Source organism: Prionailurus viverrinus, chromosome E1 (genome assembly GCF_022837055.1).
Source record: "Prionailurus viverrinus isolate Anna chromosome E1, UM_Priviv_1.0, whole genome shotgun sequence".
NCBI classification, from domain to species: domain Eukaryota; kingdom Metazoa; phylum Chordata; class Mammalia; order Carnivora; family Felidae; genus Prionailurus; species Prionailurus viverrinus.
The window spans coordinates 24,818,101-24,840,280 of NC_062574.1; the positions used below are offsets into that span (position 1 = coordinate 24,818,101).

At 36.9% G+C, this 22,180-nt stretch overlaps 1 protein-coding gene across 2 annotated transcripts in view; it reads right to left on the reverse strand.

Moving 5' to 3' along the window:
• Positions 1-22,180, reverse strand: part of USP32 (ubiquitin specific peptidase 32) — a 243,099-nt gene that overhangs the window by 41,409 nt on the left and 179,510 nt on the right. Inside the window, exons 13-16 of one of the 2 annotated variants that reach the window (XM_047832929.1) lie at positions 12,872-13,067; positions 7,883-8,058; positions 6,975-7,115; positions 1,668-1,785 (exon numbers count right to left, since the gene is read on the reverse strand). In XM_047832929.1, coding sequence (XP_047688885.1) covers positions 1,668-1,785; positions 6,975-7,115; positions 7,883-8,058; positions 12,872-13,067 — 631 coding nt within the window. Of the gene's footprint in view, positions 1-1,625; positions 1,786-6,974; positions 7,116-7,882; positions 8,059-12,871; positions 13,068-22,180 lie in introns of both variants that reach the window. The other variant, XM_047832928.1, reaches the window with a different exon arrangement.

The window sequence follows — 22,180 nt, forward strand, 5'->3', positions numbered from 1 at the left end:
AACCATGATCAATTTTAAACACACAGCATAGCAAATCTTTTAAAATCATCAGTGAGCAAAGAATAATTCCTAACAGAAAGTAATAGAGCAAATTTCTCCAATTATACATCAGAGGATTAGTTATAAGATTACAGCAAGAAAGCATCTTTTTTACAAACTTCAAAATGATTAATGATTGATTTCAGAACTAATTAGTAAGGAATAAAAATTTCAAATTAAGAATAAATTTAGAGCAATAACTACCCAGTTCTAGGATTCAAAAGCATTTGCAAGTGTAGTGTCCAAGTCAATTTCTATGGTCTTAAGCCACATAAGAAATTTATTTGAATTCTAGACAGTTTTTATAGCATAGCTCATTAAGCAGGCAGCCACTTATTACACATACTTTTGTGTTTTTGAATAGCACCAACAAATCTAGTGGAATTTACAGAAGCAGCAAAAATCTAGGATCAGCACAAGAGTTACAAAGAATACTTACTAAAAGCACAACAACACATTTTTCCTCTCATGTTATCTTTCAAAGAGAATTGAAAAAAATATATGCTAGGGTGCCATGGAAGCAAGGCAAATACTTTTATTCAATGGAAAATTAAATCAAGAATGTTTCACAGTGATTCTATTTCACTGTTCCTTGATTTTGACATTTTCCCCAAAGACAAAATTTGGTTAGGTAGAAGCCAATGCTTTGCTATAATTCTTACCAAACAATATGTGTAAGAATCTCCATATATAATTTGAATATAACCTTTAAGAAAGGGGTAAAACTAATTCTATTTAATTTCAAGGGAGGGATGATAGTGATTATAGAGTTGGTTTGGGTTCTTACATACTAAGTTATATTAATTATAATAACATTGTGGCATTATTAACACAAAGTCTGAGATTTTGTGTAAATGGATGAACTCATTACTTCTGCTGAAGAACAATGTCAAATATTTGCAAAGTAAAAGCACAAGGCAAGTCCTGCCTGTCAATAAAATTTAACATAACAGAGAAATCAAGGGGGAACTTTTTGTATGTAATACATCAAAATGGGAACTTTTATGTCATTTTGATAGGCTTGATGTTTTTCAAAGCCAATGTATCATTTTAGTTTTCAAAAATATATCCTTCATTTTATATATATTATCTGTCTTCTTATAAAGGCTCTGTGGGCCAAGCATGAGAAATGTATCATGTTTTCTCAAAAAAAGTCCCCCAAAACACCAACCAACAAACAAAAATATGATATTGCAAAAGAAATTACTTTCAGATATTTGAGTGGAGGTGAAAAGATTAGTCAGTCACAGACTGACAGATTTTACCTTAGGTCAAGGAAATAATTTACAATGGATGGTTTTCAAAGAAAAAAAGTATATGAAATATATTTCTATTTATTTTCTTTGTATGTTGACTAGCCAGAAAAAGAAACAACTCTTCTCAGTTTGCTGCTGAGATTTTGCCACTACCCCATCTAGTCTTGCGCATGACCATAGATCTAAGCCCCATTGATGATTTACTGATTCTGAATGAAAGCAGATGGGAATGTGTATTAGTACAGTGGCACCAGACTTCGAGCAACTTGGGTTTTGTTTGTTTGTTTGTTTCAACAAATGCATGGTATTCTTGCTGCATTCTTAAGTTACCTCTTGGTAAATGCTGAGGAAACATTCTCAGGCTCATCATACCCATATTCACCCAGATGTTAGACTGCTGTGTCCGAGTGGCAGGCTGCTGTCTTAGGAAGAGAAGATATCGAGGAAATAACTCTAGCTCTGGGATTTCTGTCTTGCTATTCTTGATTACCTGTTGTCATAAAAGATATAATGTGATCACTATAAAAGAAGAAACAAAATTTGTCATTTTTATCTAATTTCTGAGATGTATGTATGTATGTATTTAGAGCGAACAAGGGAAGGGCAGAGAGAGTGTGGGAAAGAGAGAATCCCAAGTAGGCTCCCTAGTGTCAGTGCAGAGCTTGGTGTGGGGCTCAAACCCACAAACCGCAAGATCATTACCTGAGCTGAAATCAAGAATTGGACGCTTAACCGACAGAGCCACCCAGGAGCTCCACGGACAAATTCCTAGGACTAGAGGTATAAGTCAAAAAATATGGACGGTCGTATCATTAACTACAAGTCCTTTTGCCAAAGCGTACCAATTTTCTTAGAAGTGTATGAACGTACTTCTCTCATAAGATATTCTCCGAAATGTATGAACATTTATTTTACAATATTCTCAGAAACCTATGAATGTGCTTCTCTCATAAAACCTTATCACTGGACATCATTTGAAAACACCTTATTTCTTCAATAAAGAATATAATACATTTGCTTCAATTTTTATTTATTATATTACTTAGGATAAAAATGTTTTCATATAAAAATTTGCTATCTAGGGGCACCTGGGTGGCCCAGTTGGTTGGGCGACTGGCTTGATTTTGGCTCAAGTCATGATCTCACCATTTATGAGAATAGGCCCCACCCATATCAGGCTCTGTGCCTGCTTGGGATTCTCTCCCTCCTCTGTCCCTTCCCTGCTCTCTCTCAAAAAAAAAAGAAGAAAAAAAAAAACCTTTAAAAAATTTGCTATCTATGTTCTACTGTGTAACTGGTTTGTTCAGTGTATTTTTGTCTATGATTAAAACAACTACATTGGATGTACAAAACTAAGACTTATGTTGTTGAAACAGGATTTTTCTGGGGCACCTGGGTGGCTCAGTCGGTTAAACATCTGACTCCTGATTTTGGCTCAGGTCAGGATCTTATGGTTTGTGGGATCAAGCCCAGTATCAGGCTCCGTGCTGACAGCACGAAACCTGCTTGGGATTCTCTCTCTCTCTCTTGTTCTCTCTGCCCTTCCCTCGCTTGTACTCTCTCTCTCAAAATAAATAAACCTTAAAAAAAAAAAAAAAAAGAAACAGAATTTTGCAGTAATCCCCTGCAATAATATGTTTGCCAGCCCAAAGATACAGGAAAACATTTCATTATAAAAATATTGCTCTATGAATTTTAAGAGTTGAACATTATCAAATTAGTATTCCAAAAGGATAGCAGAATTAGCACTCTTTAAACATAAAATCCTACATAATGTTTAACAGTCTCCAGTGATCAGGCTTTATTTTATTTCCCTCTGCCCTAGTAACCAGTGTTTTCTGCAATAGAGCATTTTTCAACACCAAGAGGGGGCAGTAAAGAACCAGATAAAAACAATGATACAAACCACACTTTTAGTACTTTTTCTTAAAATTCTGATAGGCTATAGTATGGCACTCGAAAAGCTCCACTTGGGAGATTTTTCAAATCCTACTTAAATGATAAGCAGTAACTCTCTCCCTGGTATTCTCCTCTAGGACTGCTAGAAGAAGTCTGTCCACTTCTAAACAGGCACTGACAGCTACAAAACCAACCATCATTCTTATGGTTTCAGTTTTACATGATTTGAGGAAAAATTAATAATTCAGTATCTGGGGCACCTGCCTGGCTCAGAGGAACATGTTACCCCTTGGTCTCGGGGTAGGGAGAGATTTTAAATAAAAAAAATAATAACAGTATCTGTAGTTGTAAAGCTATATAAAAACATACCTTTGGCAGAATCTGAACTGATAATGAAGTAGTTTTTATAATGCCCATCTTGCTTGCCAAGATAAAAGTGCTTTCGTGAGCAAGTTACAAATTAACAAATTCTTATGTACAAACATACAAAACACATTTACATTTTAATTATTCTTGTCTTTGAACTTCTTAACCTCAGTGACAACTGCAAACAACAGATGCAATTCCATTTGCAGGAATTTACCATAAAGAGATCACCACACCATGTTGGGAAAGAAAACGCTCGCCAGAAATTTTTTTTCCAGAAATTTTTTTTAACAATTAGGTGCTAGAGGCAAACTAAATGCCTATCAGTAGGTGATTGGTTAATAAATTATGATTTATGTACATATGCAAGTGTATATGTATGCAAAGTATATAAAGGAACACTATGCAATTACTGAAAATAATGGTACAGATCTAGATTTACTGACCTAGAATGATATCCACAGCATCTATGTTAGATTGAAAATAGCAGGTCACAAAACATCAGGTATAAGATGATTCAATTTCATAAAATTACCCACACATATCTACTTACATATGTATATGTATGAGTAGGCACAGAGGAATGCACACTGCTTAGAAAGATACACACCAAAATGTTAATAGTGGTTATCTTTTAAGAAGTAGGATTTGGCATTATTTTTATTTCTTTGTTTTTTTTGTGTGTCACTTATCACTGAGCATGTACAACATGTACAAATTAAATATTTTTAAAAAATATTTTTATTTATTTTTGAGAGAGTGTGAGCACGAACAGAGAAGGTGCAGAGAGAGGGGGAGAGAGAGGATCTGAAGCGGGGTACACACTGTCAACAGAGAGTCAACGTGAGGCTGGAACTCCCAAACCATGAGATCATGATCTGAGCTGAAGTCGGACGTTCAACTGACTGAGCCACCCAGGCGCCCCCTTGGTGTGTATATGTATCTATATACTTTAATAATTTGTATTTTATTTAGAGAGAGAAAGAGTGAGCACAGCAGGGGAGAAGGGCAGACTGGGGGGGGAGGGGAGAGAGAGAGACAGAGAAAGAGAGACAGAGAATCTTAAGCAGGCTCCACACTCAGTGCAGAGCCCAATGTCGGGCTCGATCTCACAACTGTGAAATCATGACCTGAGCTGAAATCAAGAGTCGGACGCTCAACTGACTGAGTCACCCAGGTGCCCTAAAGATATTATTTAAATAAATAGTATGACTTATATAAGTATGAAGGTGAAAAACATTAATTTTTAACCTTGCCATGGCAATACATTTAGTATTCTCTACGTGTAAACACCGTATTTAAATTTTTTTACAGCACTTTTTCCTGTAAGCAGGCAAATTTAGAGATTAAAAAAATACTATTAAACCAGTAAATGCAGCTTTGATCTAGTAAAATTACTTTAATATTTGTCTGACCTCAATGTAAAAACATGACCTTGCATGGGGCTCTGAAAAACTCATTTAATAATTATAATGATGATGATGATAATATTAGCAATAGTCAATATTTACTGACCACTTACTATAAATCAGATGCTGTCCTAATCACACATATTATTTAATTATCAAAACTCTAATGAAGTAGATATTGTTATCTTCATTTTACAGAGGAGGACACTGGGATTTAGAGATTGGAACGCTGGTAATCCAAATCTAGGCAGCCTCTAAAACATCAAAGTATGTATGTGTCAAACATAATTATCAACAATGTTTTCCCTGTAGATATAGAATATTAAGATACAGCAGGAAAGTCCCAGAAATTAAGGGGTGCCTGGGTGGCTCAGTCAGTTAAGTGTCCAACTTTGGCTCAGGTCATGATCTCAAGGTTCATGGGTTCAACTGTGTTGGGCTTTGTGCTGATAGCTCAGAGCCTGGAGCCTGCTTCAGATTCTGTCTCCCTCTCTCTGTGCCTCCCCTGTTAGTGCTCTGTATCTGTCTCTCAAAAATGAATAAAAACATTAAAAAAAATTTTTTTAAGATATAGCAGGAAAGTCCCAGAAATTAAGTGACTAACTGAAGGACTACCCCACCTCCCAATAAATAAAGTATATATAAAGAATATAGATAAAGAATAAAGTACATATAGTATATATATCTATGTATATTCATATTTATATGTATCTGTCTAGGGGTCCTGATGACAAATACAGTAGGAAACTTTTGGAGCCAAGAAACACAATACTAAATTTCTGATTCCAACTTAAACACAATTTTTAATAAACATAATTATTAATAACTCAAAATCAACATCAAAATTATACACTAGAGCTTTATAGCAGATTTTGCTCTTTTTAGAAGTGATCTAAGTAACTGTATCTCATCCATGCAAACTTTCCTAGTGTAAGAAAGTTCTATCTTGGGGCAAGTTCTATCTTGGGGCTGCCTTGGTGGCTCAGTCAGTTAAGTGTCCAACTGCTGATTTCGGCTCAGGTCATGACCACATGGTTTGTGGTATTGAGCCCCGCACTGGACTCCATGCTGTCAGCTTGGGACTCTCTCTCTCTTCCTGTCTTTCTGCCCGCCCCCTGCTCACACACGCTCTCTCTCAAAATAAATAAATAAACGCTTAAAAAAAGAAAGTTCTATCTCAGACATTGTATGAAGGAGAGTGTTTCTTGATCTACAAAAAGAACCTTTTTACAAAGTATTTTACTGCATTGACAATGCAAAGTATTCAGGGTAATGAGTCCTGTTGTTTACTGTATAAGCACAACAGATGTTGTATAGTAAACTCATTAATATTTTGATATTATATACTTCAAGTCTTTTAAATTATTTTAGAACATTTTATTTATGCTCTGAATGACTCATCCTAGTAATGGCAACAATCAGCATTCACAAGCCTTGAATTCCTGTTATCATTTGTTGTGATCATTTTTGTGTCCTTCCTTCAAAAAGACAAAACACAAAAATCCACCAACAGCTATGGGAAGAATCAATCCCTAACTGGATGCCTGTGTGGTTAATGCAAATTACAGTTTCAGAAGTAACTACTACACCACTTCCTCTATATTCACTGAACTTTTTAGCACCGGCTTTCAGACTTCTGCTCAGCCTAAGTCCTGCATTATCCTAAAGTCTGTGTTTATGTGGATGACTTATTTAATAGCCTAGCCTCATAATATCCTTGACTTTACTTAATTCAGTGACTATTCTCTCCACTCCATGTAGCCACACACTCCCATAAACACATCACTGAAGAGTTGGTACCTAATACAGTGCTCAGTAAATGTCTGAACAAATGAATGAATACATGTAAAAGGAACATAAATTTTGTTCAACTAATTTACATGTACTGAGTATTCTGCTGTCACAGGTAAGAACTAATTTGTGGATAGTGAAATTCATATAGAAAAGTAACAGAAGACCCAAACTAGGACTGTTCCTTAGATAAAGCACTACTAGTTATACTTACAGGTCTAGGAAGGGCCAGGTTTGCTCCATACCAGTGATAAAGTGCTCTCCACACAGGTTCTGGAACCATTTCATAATCTCTTCCGTGGATCAGCTGTGGGGTTCGTTTTAATCGTCCTCCTTCTAGTGTTAACGATGTAGCCTTAGAAAGAATGGAACACAAATGTTGATTTTTAGTATTTTTAGTATTTACAGAGTCTTGTGTTTTAACATAACCTAGACACAGGAGAACAAACACATATGTCACGACTCAGTTTTATGTTACTGGAAAAAGAATTTTCTATAAGAGATTTTTATTTTTAACTTTCAAAATAAATTATTTAAGGAAGATAACTCAAGGCAAATTATTTGAAAAATCATTAGAGCATCTGGAAATAAGACTGGTTTTCACAGATTTCTTTCAAACACAGTATAAAATATTATTTTAGGAAAAAAAAATTCCACATACACATAAAACTACATTTTCACAGTAGCTGTCCTAAGAATTTTTTTTTTTTACGTTTATTTATTTTTGAGAGACAGAGCACAAGTGGGGAGGGGCAGAGAGAGAAGGAGACAGAATCCAAAGCAGGCTCCAGGCTCTGAGCTGTCAGCACAGAGCCTGATGCAGGGCTCAAACTCACAAACTGCAAGATCATGACCTGAGCCGAAGTCAGACTCTTAACCAACTGAGCGAACCAGGCACCCCAAGAATACTTTTAAAGATTACTACTGCTTCTATATCATAAAATATTCTCTAAATCATAAAATATTCTCACAGATGTGTACTATGCAGAGATATCCATCTACACCAGGTTAATTAAGTGAATCATGAATGTATGAATGTTGTGCTATGTGTTAAAACCTATAGAAAGGAATTTATTTGCCACTTGAAAGAGAATTATTTTAAGTAGATGTCAAATCACTTACCTTTACTGGTTCTTGAGTTACTAATGGCTGGTTATCAATAGCCCCTGGTTTCTGAGGACTGAGATGCAACAAAATGTTCCCATTGGCTCCTAGCAAACATTGGTTGTTGTTGTCAGAAGTGTTATGCTGTCGAGCAAAGCACATATCTGCCCCTGGTGTGGCAGAATACAGAAAGCCTGTAAGGGAAAAGAGGATGGAATCTCTTTATTTTTAGTTATTATACATAGGCTTGAAGATATGAACTCAGTGTCCATGTATTATGCTATTTTTGTGTTGGCATGTCAGTCAGTACAGTATAATATTCTGATAACTCTGTAGAAGATAGGAAATATACATGTATTCTTTCTGGAAAACACCTAGCATAACACTAGGTAGAAGAAAAGCTTTAAAAACTGTTACCAAATGGACATTTGGCCAACCTCCTAAAATATCTAGTAAGTCACAAGAATTACACATCCTTTGACAGGAAAAGAAGTATGGCCAAATAGCTGGGCTCTCACACAGTCACCTTTAATTCTTCTCTTCCACCTATAAACACATTCCAAATGTTCTTAGTAGATAATGGTGATAAGAAGGAGAAGTATTAAAAAAAAGGGGGGGGGGAAGAAAAGAGGGGAAGAAGAAGGGGTAAGGGGTAGGGATGGGGGTAGGGGGAGGAGGAGGAGAAGTCTCTAAACCAAAGGGAAGGAGCTAAAACAAGAATAGAAGAGTACCAGAGGGGAAGGAATGGTTTCCTAATAAACTTACTTCAAAGGAAGACATACAGGTTACAAAAGAAAGATGCACACAGAAAAATGATTAATGATGACCTAGAGTTGTGAACCTCAATGGTATTTTAAGGTATTTCAACTCTAAACTATAGGCTAATCTAGGGTAAACATTCTAGCCATCAATCACTTTAAATCTCTTATCTGTGGCACTGCTTAGCCTGTGGATAGCACAGGTCAGAGTGAGCACATATCAAAAAGGACCTTAAGAGGGTTAAGAAATAATCTTGGTGTTAAGGCTCATGAGAGAGAGCACTTCTAGGACTGCTAAGTGATCACTATAATGTCAGATGGGGAACAAGGAGTAGATTCTACAAAGAACTTTGTAGAGAAGATGCTAGCTCTGTCCAATTTGAATGCTCCCTCCATGGAAAGGAAAAAAGATCTCAAAGATGAAATAACAAGAAAGTAAGTCTAAGAGTCCTGCTACTGTTATCAGCAGAGTAACAGGGATCAACTCAATTCAGTTGGGCCACAAAAACATCAAGCCATTTCCTCCAAATGTATAGAAACACTGAATTTTAGATAGGTACCAAGGAGTGAGGGGGATTATGGGAAGCATTATGACTTTTGCCAATAGTTTTACAAAATAATCCCCCAGTTCTGGCCTGAAATGTCTGTAGAATCTGTGATAAGGATGCATTAAATCCAATGAAAGCAGAGAGAGTCTTGGAGATGGAAATTTAGACTTTTCTCAAAAATGGTCTTCTTAAATCTAAACTTATTAACAAAATATTTTTTAAGTTATTTTGAGAGAGAGAGAGAGACAGAGAGAGAAAGAAAGAGTGAGAGAAAGAGTGAGAGAGACAAAGAAAGAATGAGCGGGGACAGGGCAGAGAGAGGGGGCAGAGTATCTGAAGAGTATCACAATGTGGGGCTTGACCTCACAAACTGTGAGATCGTGACCTGAGTGGAAGTCCTACGTTTTATCAACTGAGTCACCCAGGCACCTGACAAAATAATTTAATATGGAGAGAAGTGGCTTAATCAGTGAATATATTTTCAAATTGAGAGATTAATGAAGTAGAATATAGAAGAGCTTCTCTTTGTAAAGCTACTAATGAATTCAAGAAACATAATTGACCATTTCATTCAAAACTTATTTCTGTGAATGGGCCAGCATTACCTTGATTCCAAAACCAGACAAAGATCCCACAAAAGGTGATTTCCCCATGGATACAAAAATTCTCAACAAGATACTAGCAAACCAAATCCAACAATACATTAAAAGAATTATTCACCATGATCAAGTGGGATTTATTCCTGGGCTGCAGGGCTGGTTCAATATTCACAAGTAATACAAAAAAGATAAGAACCACACAATCCTCTCAATAGATGCAAGAAAATTGTTTGACAAAATATGGCATCTTTTCTTGATAAAAAAAACTCTCAAGAAAATAGGGATAAAAGGAACATACCTCAAGATCATAAAAGCCATATATGAAAGACCCACTGCTAATATCTTCCTCAGTGGGGAAAAACTGAGACCTTTCCTCCTAAGGTCAGGAACATGACAGGGACATCCACTCTCACCACAATTGTTCAACATAGTGTTGGAAGTCCTAGCCTCAGCAATCACACATCAAAAAGAATTGGCAAGGAAGAAGTCAAACTTTTACTCTTCGCAGACAACATGATACTCTATGTGGAAAACCCAGAAAACTCCACCAAAGAACTTCCAGAACTGATACATGTATTCAGCAAAGTCACAGAATATAAAATCAACATACAGAAATATGTGGCATTTTTTTTTAACTTTATTCATTTTTGAGAGACAGAGAGAGACAGAGCATGAGCGGGGAAGGGGCAGAGAGAGAGGGAGACACAGAATCGGAAGCAGGCTCCAGGCTCCAAGCTGTCAGCACAGAGCCCAACGCGGTGCTCGAACTCACGAACTGTGAGATCATGACCTGAGCCAAAGTCGGATGCTCAACCGACTGAGCCACCCAGGTGCCCCCCGCCAGAAATGTGGCATTTCTATACACCAATAATGAAACGGCAGAAGGAGAAATCAAGGAATCAATCCCATTTACAATTGCACCGAAAACCATAAAACACCTAGGAATAAACCTAACCAAAGAGGTAAAAAAGATCTATATGCTGAAAACTATAGAAAGCTTATGAAAAACTGAAGACACAAAAAAAATGGGAAAACATTCCATGCTCCTGGATTGGAAGAACAAATATTGTTAAAATTGTTACTATCCAAAGCAACCTAAATATTAAATGAATTCCCTATCAAAATAACACAGAATTCTTCACACAGCTAGAACAAACAATTCTAAAATTTGTACAGAACCAGAAAAGACCTCAAATAGCCAAAACAATCCTGGAAAAGGAAAAACAATCACAATTCTGAACTTTAAGATGTATTACAAAGCTGTAATCATCAAGACAGTATGATACTGGCACAAAAACAGACACATAGATCAATGGAACAGAATAGAGAACCCAGAAATGGACCTGGTCAACTAATCTTTGACAAAGCAGGAAAGAATATCCAATGGGAAAAAGACAGTCTCTTTAGCAAATGGTGCTGGGAAAACTGGACAGCGACATGATGAAGAATGAATGTGGATCACTTTCTTACACCATACACAAAAATAGACCCAAAATTGATGAAAAACCTATACGTTAAGACAGGAGATCATCAAAATTCCAGGGGAGAAAACAGGCAACAACCTCTTTGACATCAGCTTGCAAAAACTTCTTAATAGGTATGTTTCTGGAGGCAAAGGAAACAAAAGCAAAAACAAACTATTGGGACCTCATCAAGATAAAAAACTTCTGCACAGCAAAGGAAACAATTAGCAAAACTAAAAGGCAACCTTTGTAATGGGAGAAGATATTTGCAAATGACATATTGGATAAAGGGTTAGTATCCAAAATCTATAAAGAATTTATAAAACTCAACACCCAAAAAACAAATCCAGTGAAGAAATGAGCAAAAGACATGAACAGACACTTTTCCAAAGAAGACATCTACATGGCTAACAGGTACATGAAAAGATGCTCAACATCATTCATCATCAGGGAGATACAAATTAAAACACAGTGAGATACCTCACACCACCTCACACCTATCATATTGGCTAAAATTAAGAAATCAGGAAACAATGGATGTTGGTCAGAATGCAGAGGAAAGGGAACACTTTTGTACTGGTGGTGGGAATGCAAACTGGTGCAGCCACTCTGGAAAGCAGTATGGAGGCTCTTCAAAAAATTAAAATAGAACTACCCTACAACCTAGCAATTGCACTACTAGGGATATATCCAAAGGATACAAAAATGCTAATTCAAAGGGGCACATGTACCCCAATGTTTATAGCAACACTATCAACAATAGCCAAATTGTGGAAAGAGCCCAAATGTCCTTTGAATGACAAATGGATAAAGAAGATGTGTATATATACACAATGGAATATTGGCAATCAAAAAGAATGAAATCTTGCCATTTGTAAAAATTGCAACAACGGGGATGGAACTAGAGTATAGTATGCTAAGTGAAATAAGTCAGTCAGAGAAAGATAAATATCACGATTTCACTCATATGTGGAATTTAAGAAACAAAACAGATGAACATAAAGAAAGGGAAGGAAAAATAAGATAAAAAGAGAGGCAAACCGTAAGAGACCCTTAAATACAGAGAGCAAACTTATTGGATGGGTTGCTGGATGGGTGTTGGGTGGGGGGAATGGGCTTACTGGGTGATGCACATTAAGCGGGGCACTAGTTAGGGGTGCATGGGTTGCTCAGTTGGTTGAGTGTCCGACTCGTGGTTTCGGCTTAGGTCATAATCTTATGGTTTTGTGAGTTCGAGCCCCACATAGGGCTCTGTGCTGACAGAACAGAGCTTGCTTGGGATTTTCTCTCTCCCTCTTTCTCTGCCCTCCCCCCATTCACACTGTCTCTGTCTTTCTCAAAAATAAATAAACTTTAACAACAGCAACAAAAAGGAAGCACTTGTTGGGATGAACACTGGGTGTTATATGTAAGTGATGAATCATTAAATTATACTTCTGAAATCATTATTACATTATATGTTAACTAATGTGGATTTAAATGAAATTTAAAAATTAAAAAATAAAACACCCCCTCCACCTCAAAACTTATTTCTGTGAATGGAAGCCTGATTATATCCTACCAAGCACACTCTCTGACAAAGTATACTTCTTTAAGAAGTAACCCTGAATAAACTTTATGGGAAACAAGTCATACTTACCACTGCCAGCAGTTTCTGAGGCTTCAGATGCAGTAGAAATGTTGTCTGAAAATCTCTCCTCTGTGGTGTTCATATTACTGAGGCTGCCACCTCCGATTCTATCTTCACTTTGCTCTATAGAGTGTACTGCTGTTCCAAATGAGTGTTTTCCTCCATTCAGAATAGATGATGGCTCAATTACAACAGGGCTGGCATCCTAAAAATCATGAAGTCAGAGATTAAGGCATAAGATGAATCCCCAAATTATCTATTGCTTCTAATTCTCCTATAGTTAGCTACCACCAATTAAAAACATTTTTTTTAATAGAGAAGATACAATTTTTTAAAATATTTTTTAGGGGCGCCTGGGTGGCGCAGTCGGTTAAGCGTCCGACTTCAGCCAGGTCACGATCTCACAGTCCGTGAGTTCGAGCCCCGCGTCAGGCTCTGGGCTGATGGCTCGGAGCCTGGAGCCTGTTTCCGATTCTGTGTCTCCCTCTCTCTCTGCCCCTCCCCGTTCATGCTCTGTCTCTCTCTGTCCCAAAAATAAATAAACGTTGAAAAAAAAAATTAAAAAAATAAAATAAAATATTTTTTAATGTTTTACTTTATTTTTGGGAGAGAGAGCATGAGCAGGAGAGGGGCAGAGAGAGAGGGAGACACAGAATCCGAGGCAGGCTCCAGGCTCTGAGCTGTCAGCACAGAGCCCAACGCGAGGCTGGAACTCACAAGCAGCGAGATCATGACCTGAGCCATAGCAGGACACTCAACCGACTGAGCCACCCAGGCCCCCCCAAGAACATTTTACCATATAACTAAATTTTAATTTCTTCAAAGGGGAAGAGGTGTGTACAAATAGTATTGGTAAGGTGGACTGGGAGCGTATTGCAAAGCACTCTGTAACACAAAGTGAGTGAATGAATGAGTGAGTGAGTGATGTATTTGTACATGTATTTTTTTTTAATTTCTTTTTTAATGTTTATTTATTTTTGAGACAGAGAGAGACACAGCATGAGCAGGGAAGGGGCAGAGAGAGAGGGAGACACAGAATGTGAAGCAGGCTCCAGGCTCTGAGGTCTCAGCACAGAGCCCGACGCGGGGCTCGAACTCACGAACTGTGAGATCATGACCTGAGCTGAAGTCGGACGCCCAACCGACTGAGCCACCCAGGCACCCCTGTATACATGTATTTTTAAAGTAATCTTATGCCCAATGTGGGGCTTAAACGCATAACCCTGAGATCAAGAGTCACATGCTCTACCAACTGAGCCAGCCAGTCAGGTGCCCCCGACATAAAATTATTTAGAGTTTATTCTGTTGAAAATTGAAAACCATGGAAGATTTTTTTTGATATTAAAAAATTAAATATTTGCTCTTTTTATTATTACAGATTATAGTGTTATTGTAGAAATCTAGAAAAATATGAACAAAAATATTACAAGTATTCAGATTCCAGCATTTAGCATTAGTTGACACTTTGATGTGTTTCCTTTATTTTTTTGTGACTGAAAACGTATGTATATGTAAAAAATAAATAGCATGGAGTACATAGTTAGAATTAAGGGGAGTGCTCTGACATACCAGCTATTCGGCCTTTCACAGTAAGTAAATTTCTAAGCTCCAGTTTCTTCAGGACTAAAAATCAGGATAATATTCGTATTTATCTTAGAGTTATTGCAAAGATTACATGAGCAACACATGTAAAGTGCCTGGCATTTAGTAAATGTGAACTATCATTCTGGTTGTTATTAAATTTTATTTTTTTTATTTTTATTATTAAAATGTTTTTTATTTTATTTATTTTTGAGAGAGAGAGAGAGAGAGAGAAAGTGAGAGTGCAAGCAGGGGAAGGGCAGAGACAGAGGGGAACAAAGGATCTGAAGCAAGTTCCATGCTGACAGCAGAGAGCCCAAGGCAGGGCTGGAACTCATGAACTGCGAGATCATGACCTGATGACCTGAGCCAAAGTCAGAAGCTTAACTGACTGAGTCACCCAGGCACCCCAATATGTATTACATTTAAAAAACAGCATATGGTTTCTTTTTCTTTCACTTAACATTATATTCACAGGATTTTCCTGTGAGAGTGTTTCAAACAGGGAAACACTATAATCCATTTTTTGCTTTAAAACTACAGAAAGGACTTGGGGCGCCTGGGTGGCTCAGTCGGTTAAGCGTCCGACTTCAACTCAGGTCACAATCTCGCGGTCCATGAGTTCGAGCCCCGCATCGGGCTCTGGGCTGATGGCTCAGAGCCTGGAGCCTGCTTCTGATTCTGTGTCTCCCTCTCTCTCTGCCCCTCCCCCATTCATGCTCTGTCTCTGTCTCAAAAATAAATAAACGTTAAAAAAAAAAAAAAACTACAGAAAGGACTAGAGACAGAAACTGAAAATTGAGACACAAGTTAGAAGACTCCTACAATAATTCAAGGCAAGAGATGATAAGCTACTATACCATAAAGCTAGATTCAGAAATAAGGAGATGGAGAGAACATGGACTTAGGACATGTAGGAGGTGAAAAAAATTGACAACTACATGAAAAAGAGGCAAAGATAATTCCAAAGTAGAACATGAGGTGCTGGTGAAGACAACTAGATGGGAGTTGACACTTTCATAAGGTAAAGTATGTGAGTTAATGGGATCATTTGGGGAAAGAGCTTCTTTGGGGATATTCTTGTTTGAGTTACCTAGACACTTGAGTCTTGTGTTCAGGACAGAAAAAGAGGCTAAATATAAAATTCTGGAGCTCAAGAGACTTCCTAAAGCATAAGAAAATGTTGTATGTAGAACAATGAGAGAACAATATTTACAGAATAGGCAATGGAAGAATCTGGGAAGGACACTGAATCTGAATGATAAGAGAGAAATCAAGAGATTTTGCAGTACCAGAAGCAGAGACTGCTTGCATAGAATTATTTTCTACTAAGTTTAGTAATGGAAAAACAGAAACATAAGACTTGCAGAGAAGCAGGAGGAAAGGTGCTATGAGAATGTGCATTGTGAATGTTTTTAGAAGATTAGGATATTTGTTACTGAGAGGGGAAAGAGAAAGACTGAAGGAATTAACCAGTAAAACAAGATCCCGTAGGCATCTGAGGAGATACACAAGAGGATGGGTAGAAGAACTCAAGTGGCATTCAGTAAACATTGACATGCATTTTAGTAGATAAAATTGATCACTGAAGGCACTGCTTATAAAGTAAATAATTGCAACCCAAGAAAAAAAACACATCAAATTTAAAAGACAAACTCCAAGTAACAGCATAGCAATAGCACAGTGGATGCTTTAGTTTCTTTTAATGCAATTATAGCATCTCTAATTTTAGCCCAAACAGGGAGACACTGTATCAACATTTTATTATATGCTTTCTCCTCTTTGATCTATAAACCAGGTGAATACCATCAATTTGTAGATCTTTCAGAAGTCAGTTCTGAAGAAATTTCAGTGCCTTTAACAGAGTGGCAAGAAGAATGAGAATAAAACCCAGGTTTCTACAGCCCAATTCACTTTATGGATTAAATTTTTAAAAACAGCAATTGTTTAAAACTTCAAACAATTCAGAAGTATACAAATTCAGATTTTAAGTTTTATTTATTTTGAGAGAGAGAGTGAGACTGAGAGAGAGAGAGAGAGAGAGAGAGAGAGAGAGAGCAAACAGGGGAGGGGCAGAAAGGGAGAGAGGGAGGGAGGGAGGAAGAGAGAATCCCAAGCAGGCTCTTCACTGTCAGTGTGGAGCCCAATGCAGGGCTCAAACCCACGAACTATGAGATCATGATCTGAACCAAAACAAAGAGTTGGAAGCTTAATCAACTGAACCACCCAGGTGCCCCAGAGATTCACATTCTTTACTACAGATCCTAATGTTAGCATCTTCTGTCAATTATTAACGTTCCTAAAGTATGGGAAAAATACCAGATTAATTTGGGTATTAAAATAACCCTAGCTCACCGTGAAAATTTTATTCCCTCTTCAATTCTCTCTCACTTCCTCTGATTACTTCAAGGAAAGGGTCCCAGTTTAAGTGTGCCTTGGCGGCTCAGTCGGTTAAGCGTCCACCTCTTGATTTTGTCTCAGGTCATGATCTCAGTTTGTGATATTGAGCCTGGTGTCAGGCTCTGCACTGTCAGTGGGATTCTCGGTCTCCCGCCCTGCTTGTGCTCTCTCTTTTAAAATAAATAAACATCTAAAAAAAAAACAGATTAATGTGCTAATCTAATACTTGATCTGCTGATATAACATTTAATAACTTCTCTTTTTAATAGAGAACAGGCTTTAACACTAGTCTTTAAAGGGCAACACTATTTAGCTAGAATTTGATATTATATCTTATTTTCACTGAATTTATTTTTATTTGACCTATTTCTGGAGTGTGACACTGATTTTCTATTTAAGATAGTGATATAGGGGTGCCTGGGTGGCTCAGTCGGTTAAGCGTCCGACTTCAGCTTAGGTCATGATCTCACAGTCTGTGAGTTCGAGCCCTGCATCAGGCCCTGTACTGACAGCTCAGAGCCTGGAGCCTGCTTCAGATTCTGTGTCTCCCTCTCTCCCTCTGTCCCTACCCTGCTCGTGCTCTGTCTCTCTCTGTCTCAAAGATAAACATTAAAAATATTAAAAAAAAAAAAAAAAAGATAGTGATATAAAGTTTACTTTTAAAATATTTACATAAAAATGATAAAATATAATTAAAATGATAAAGTTACTTACATAAACGTATTAAGCAAATAATAGCATGGGCATTATATGGCAAAATATGATGACCACAGTACAGAAATGACTAGAAATTGGGAATCTACATTAAATAGGATTTTGGGTTATTGGCATATATATATATACATACATATATATATATATATATATATATACACACACACATACATATATATACACACATACACACACACATATATATATATATATACACCCATATATATACATATATATTTTTAAGTAAGTTCTATGCCCAACGTAGGGCTTGAACTCATAACCCAGAGACTGAAGAATTGCATGCTCTATCGACTGAGCCAGTCAGGCACCCCATAGTATTTTAAATTACACTATCCATCAAAGTCAAAATTGTATGGACAACAGAACAAAAGAACCAAAATGACTCATGGCCAAAGAAGTAGACATGTAAATTAGGTTTGAGTAGTTTACATCATTTATCATATGTTTGGCTTTCAGTGTGTGGATTTCACAGCAATTTCTTAGAGATAATACTTATTTTCTCAAAGTTTTTCTGATATTGAGTTCATATCAGCAAAAATGCATTAAATTTAGATTTCAAAAGAAATTTTCAGTGAACAAAAATGACTTATATTACTCCAATGGTTTCTGATTTATTAGGTTTGGAGCGGAACAGAGGCATTTCTTTTCTTTTTTTTAAAAGGTCTTTATGTGATCCTATTATGCAGTCAAAATTGATAGCCATTGTCCTAGTGAGGATTATTGTCTAAAACTTCTGTTTTCATAATGTGCTGCAAATACTGAGAGTATAGTAGTAACTGATTTCTTATTGAATGTATTACTTGCTCTGGAACTTGCTTTTCACTTCCAATAGTTGATTTTTTTTTTTTTTTTCTTATCTGCCAATACAGTCTTCTTCCTTCGGGGAGAGATATTCTGGAATTTCTCTCTTAGCGGTTCTCCAACTTAGTGGCACATTAGCATCACTTGGGAAGCTTTTAAAATCCCAAGGCCAAGGTGGCACCCAAATCAATTAAATCAGAATTTCTGAGGGTGAGGATCAGGGCACCAGGTGTTTTTCTTTTAACCCAGGTGATTCCAATGCACAGTCAAGTCAGAGAACCACTTTTCTGGAACAATGTGCACACCCCTGAAAAAGTGGCAAATTACATATAGGCTATTTGCTTTGTATTCAATGTCGTCCACATAAAAATAAATAAAATCTGAGAAGGAATAGAGGTCATGGGGGAAGGATGCTCTCAGGATAAGGCAATATGCCTACCACATGGCCTACTGTCAGTCCCACCCACCAGGTCTGAACACAGGTTCTCTTCTTGGCAGTCAATTTAGGTTCTGATTCCTTATTAACTAGACAATCCCATTTCTACAGGGTTTATACTTGTGATTCCCACAGTCTTCTACCAATTCTCTGATCTCAGGAACAAGATTACATGGAATGGGGTAGAGAGGAAGATAAAGAATCCTAAAACTTAACAACCCACAGAGGTCAGTCTCCCTTGTTTAAAGATCAAGGGCCCAAAGCCAAACTCAATCTGGGGTATGGGTGTAAGGAGTGAGTTGCTAACCAAGATACAAACTGCCTCTAAAAACAGCTGGGAAGGGGGCCTGGATGGCTCGGTCACTTAAGCATCTGACTTCAGCTCAGGTCATGATCTCATGGTTCATGAGTTCGAGCCCCACACTGGGCTCTCTGCTCTTAGTGTAGAGCTCGCTTTGGATCTTCTGTCTCCCTCTCTCTCTCTGTCCTTACCTCACTCATGCTCGCTCACTCTCTGTCAAAAGTAAACATTAAAAAAATAATAAAGTTAAGCTCTTCTTAAAAAAATAAATAAAATTAAAACTCTAAACAGATTCAGATTTTAGTGAGCTTTTGGGTCATTTACTCCTTTCCTATACAGAAGGAGTAAGACTGATAGCATAGCCATTTTGAAAGAATAACTTTTGAAAAATTAAAGTCTTCTCCTAGATCACTCCGTTATCGTCCAGAAAAACCACTTTATTTTTGCTGTAATTGTTCTTGACCTTAAATGGTGGGTGCATAACTATCACATGGTTGACAGGAAGCTCTTTTTAAAATTTATATTTCATTTCTCTATTCCATTTATTTTAAGTTTGTTTATGCACTATAATTACTTTAAGTTTTACAATAATTTAGCAATTGAATGATTTTAATAGCTTATCAGAGACTGAAATCTTTGCTGCCAGTGACTGCACACTGTACCATATGCTTTTAACATGGTGCAGTGAATGATAACCTTTTTAGACTTAGAGAGTAAGAGCTTTTCTTCACTTATTTCCCACTGTTCCAACTAGAGTGGTCTGTCTTCTCACTGTCTGACTTTCTTTGCTACTCTAGGAATCTACTGCTTTCGGTGTCCGGCACTGCCTGAAACTGTCACCATTACTCAGGTTCTTTCTTCTTTCCCCTTCCTCCTCTATTTTTCAGGTCATTGCTTCCACTCTTGCTTTCGGTGAAATTATCAACATTTTCAGTCAACTAATCTTTCCTTCTGCATGTTAAGCAAACCAATAATGGTCATATACTGTAGTCACTGGCTCTTTCTGAGAGTGTTATTTCCAGTTGCTCTGGAAATTTTTTTCCCCTAAATATCAAAGGATCTTTTGTTTTGTTTTTAGTGACTTCTGGCTCTGGAACTATTAGCAACTGTCCTGTGTTTTTAAGAAGATAGGTCTCTCAGTAGATAAGGTTTCACCCAGGGTGAAAATTTTCCTCATTCTCTTGAGTCGATGATTCCTAAAAGGGCTATGTGGCACTTTAACATATGATAATTCTATTTTGAGCATTTCATGATTCCTTCTGAGTTGTATCAAATGATTAATGATGTTCCAAAATAAGGGTCAGGATTCATTTTCTTCTCTATCAGTGATGATGCTACTTCTTTTTATACATATGTATATTCCAAGTATTAATTAACTTAACTACTAGTTATGCCAATTTTATATTACATCAGTCTGCAATGCTGGTTTTCAAAAAATGGAAGGCAGTATAGGGTAACGGAAAAAGCACTAAGGTAGGAATCAAGAGACCCAAGCTCTAGAAATCTAGATCGAGTAATAAAGTAATTGCCTAATACAACTCTGTGCAATTATAAAACCTAAAGAGACCTCAGAGGCTTTGTCTATAAATTCAAAAAAGAGAAGTGCTTCAAATGTTTCTTAGATTAGAAGCATTATGTAATAATAATAAATCATAATAAACAATAAGACTAATACATGAGCACTAGTACTCACGAGTACTAGTACATGAGTAGTAATACTGCTCCCTCAGTTCTCAAACAGGAGGAAAGACAAACATATATACTACAATGATGACAAACAGAAAAGATTTCACCATTTCTCCTCATTTACATTTTTACAAAGGGAGATTTCACATGGTAGAAATACCTTTGGCTCATTAATGAACAGATTGCATGAGCAGATCAAATATTCAACCTCAAGTCAATCATAGCAAATTTGAGGTAAACCACTACAGAGTATGCCATTTTATGGAGACATTAACTAAAGCTAATTGATGGTCTTATTAGGTGGGCAGATTAAGCCCACAGTAAGATCAAATTATCCAAAACAATAAAAACACCAATTAATTTTTCTTAAACAAAGTATTTGCCAAAATTGCTATATGCTGCAAAGGTAAATAGAAATCATTAATTACTATTGCTACTGCTGCTAAAACCACTGTTAATATTACTACCATTACTTCCCTAACTTTACATAGGGTTTCTACTTGCCAGGCATGGGGCCAAGTGCTTCACAAATGTTAATTTATTTAATTCTTTATAACAACCCTATTGAGATAATCTTGTTGTTCATATGAAGAAACTGAGGTAGGGAAAGGATAAGTAACTTGTTTAAAGTCATACAGCAAGTAGCAGGCCCAGGACTCTACCACAAGGAGTACAAGCTCACTGCTATTATCCTGTACTGTTTTCTCAGACTATTAGGTAATACTTCAGTACTTACTATGTACCAGACACTGTCCTAAAATGCTTCATAGGGGCATCTGGGTGGCTCAGTCAGTTGAGCGTCCGACTTCCGCTCAGGTCATGATCTCACAGTTTGTGGGTTTGATCCCCATATCAGGCTCTGTGCTGACTGCTCAGAGACTGGAGCCTGCTTCGGATTCTGTGTCTCTATCTGTCCCTCCCTGCTCACGCTCTCTCTCTCAAAAATAAACAAACATTAAGAAAAAATTTTTGTTTTAAATGCTTCACATGTATCAGCTCCTTTAATCTTCTTAACATGCTATGATGCAGGTTACTGTTCTTAATCTCATTTTACAGATGAGGCCCAGAAAGCCATTTTTTAAAATAGTTATTTGCATATAAAACAAAGTTACCTTTTATTTACTAAAGATCACTTTTCTAATACATATCTTCAGAAAAGACTGCTCTTACTCAATTTACATTTTTCCCCCTTATTAAGTAAGTTGCCTTAAGTCTCTGCTACTTTTCCCTACACATAAATTGATACCTTTCTCACAACAGTTAACCAGTTTCATTTTAAAGTAAACTTTAAGTCTGCATTTGACAGACATACTAGACAACAATACAGAATGCCACAGTAGAGAGAATTTGATACTTAAGTGTAGATTTCCACCTCTAT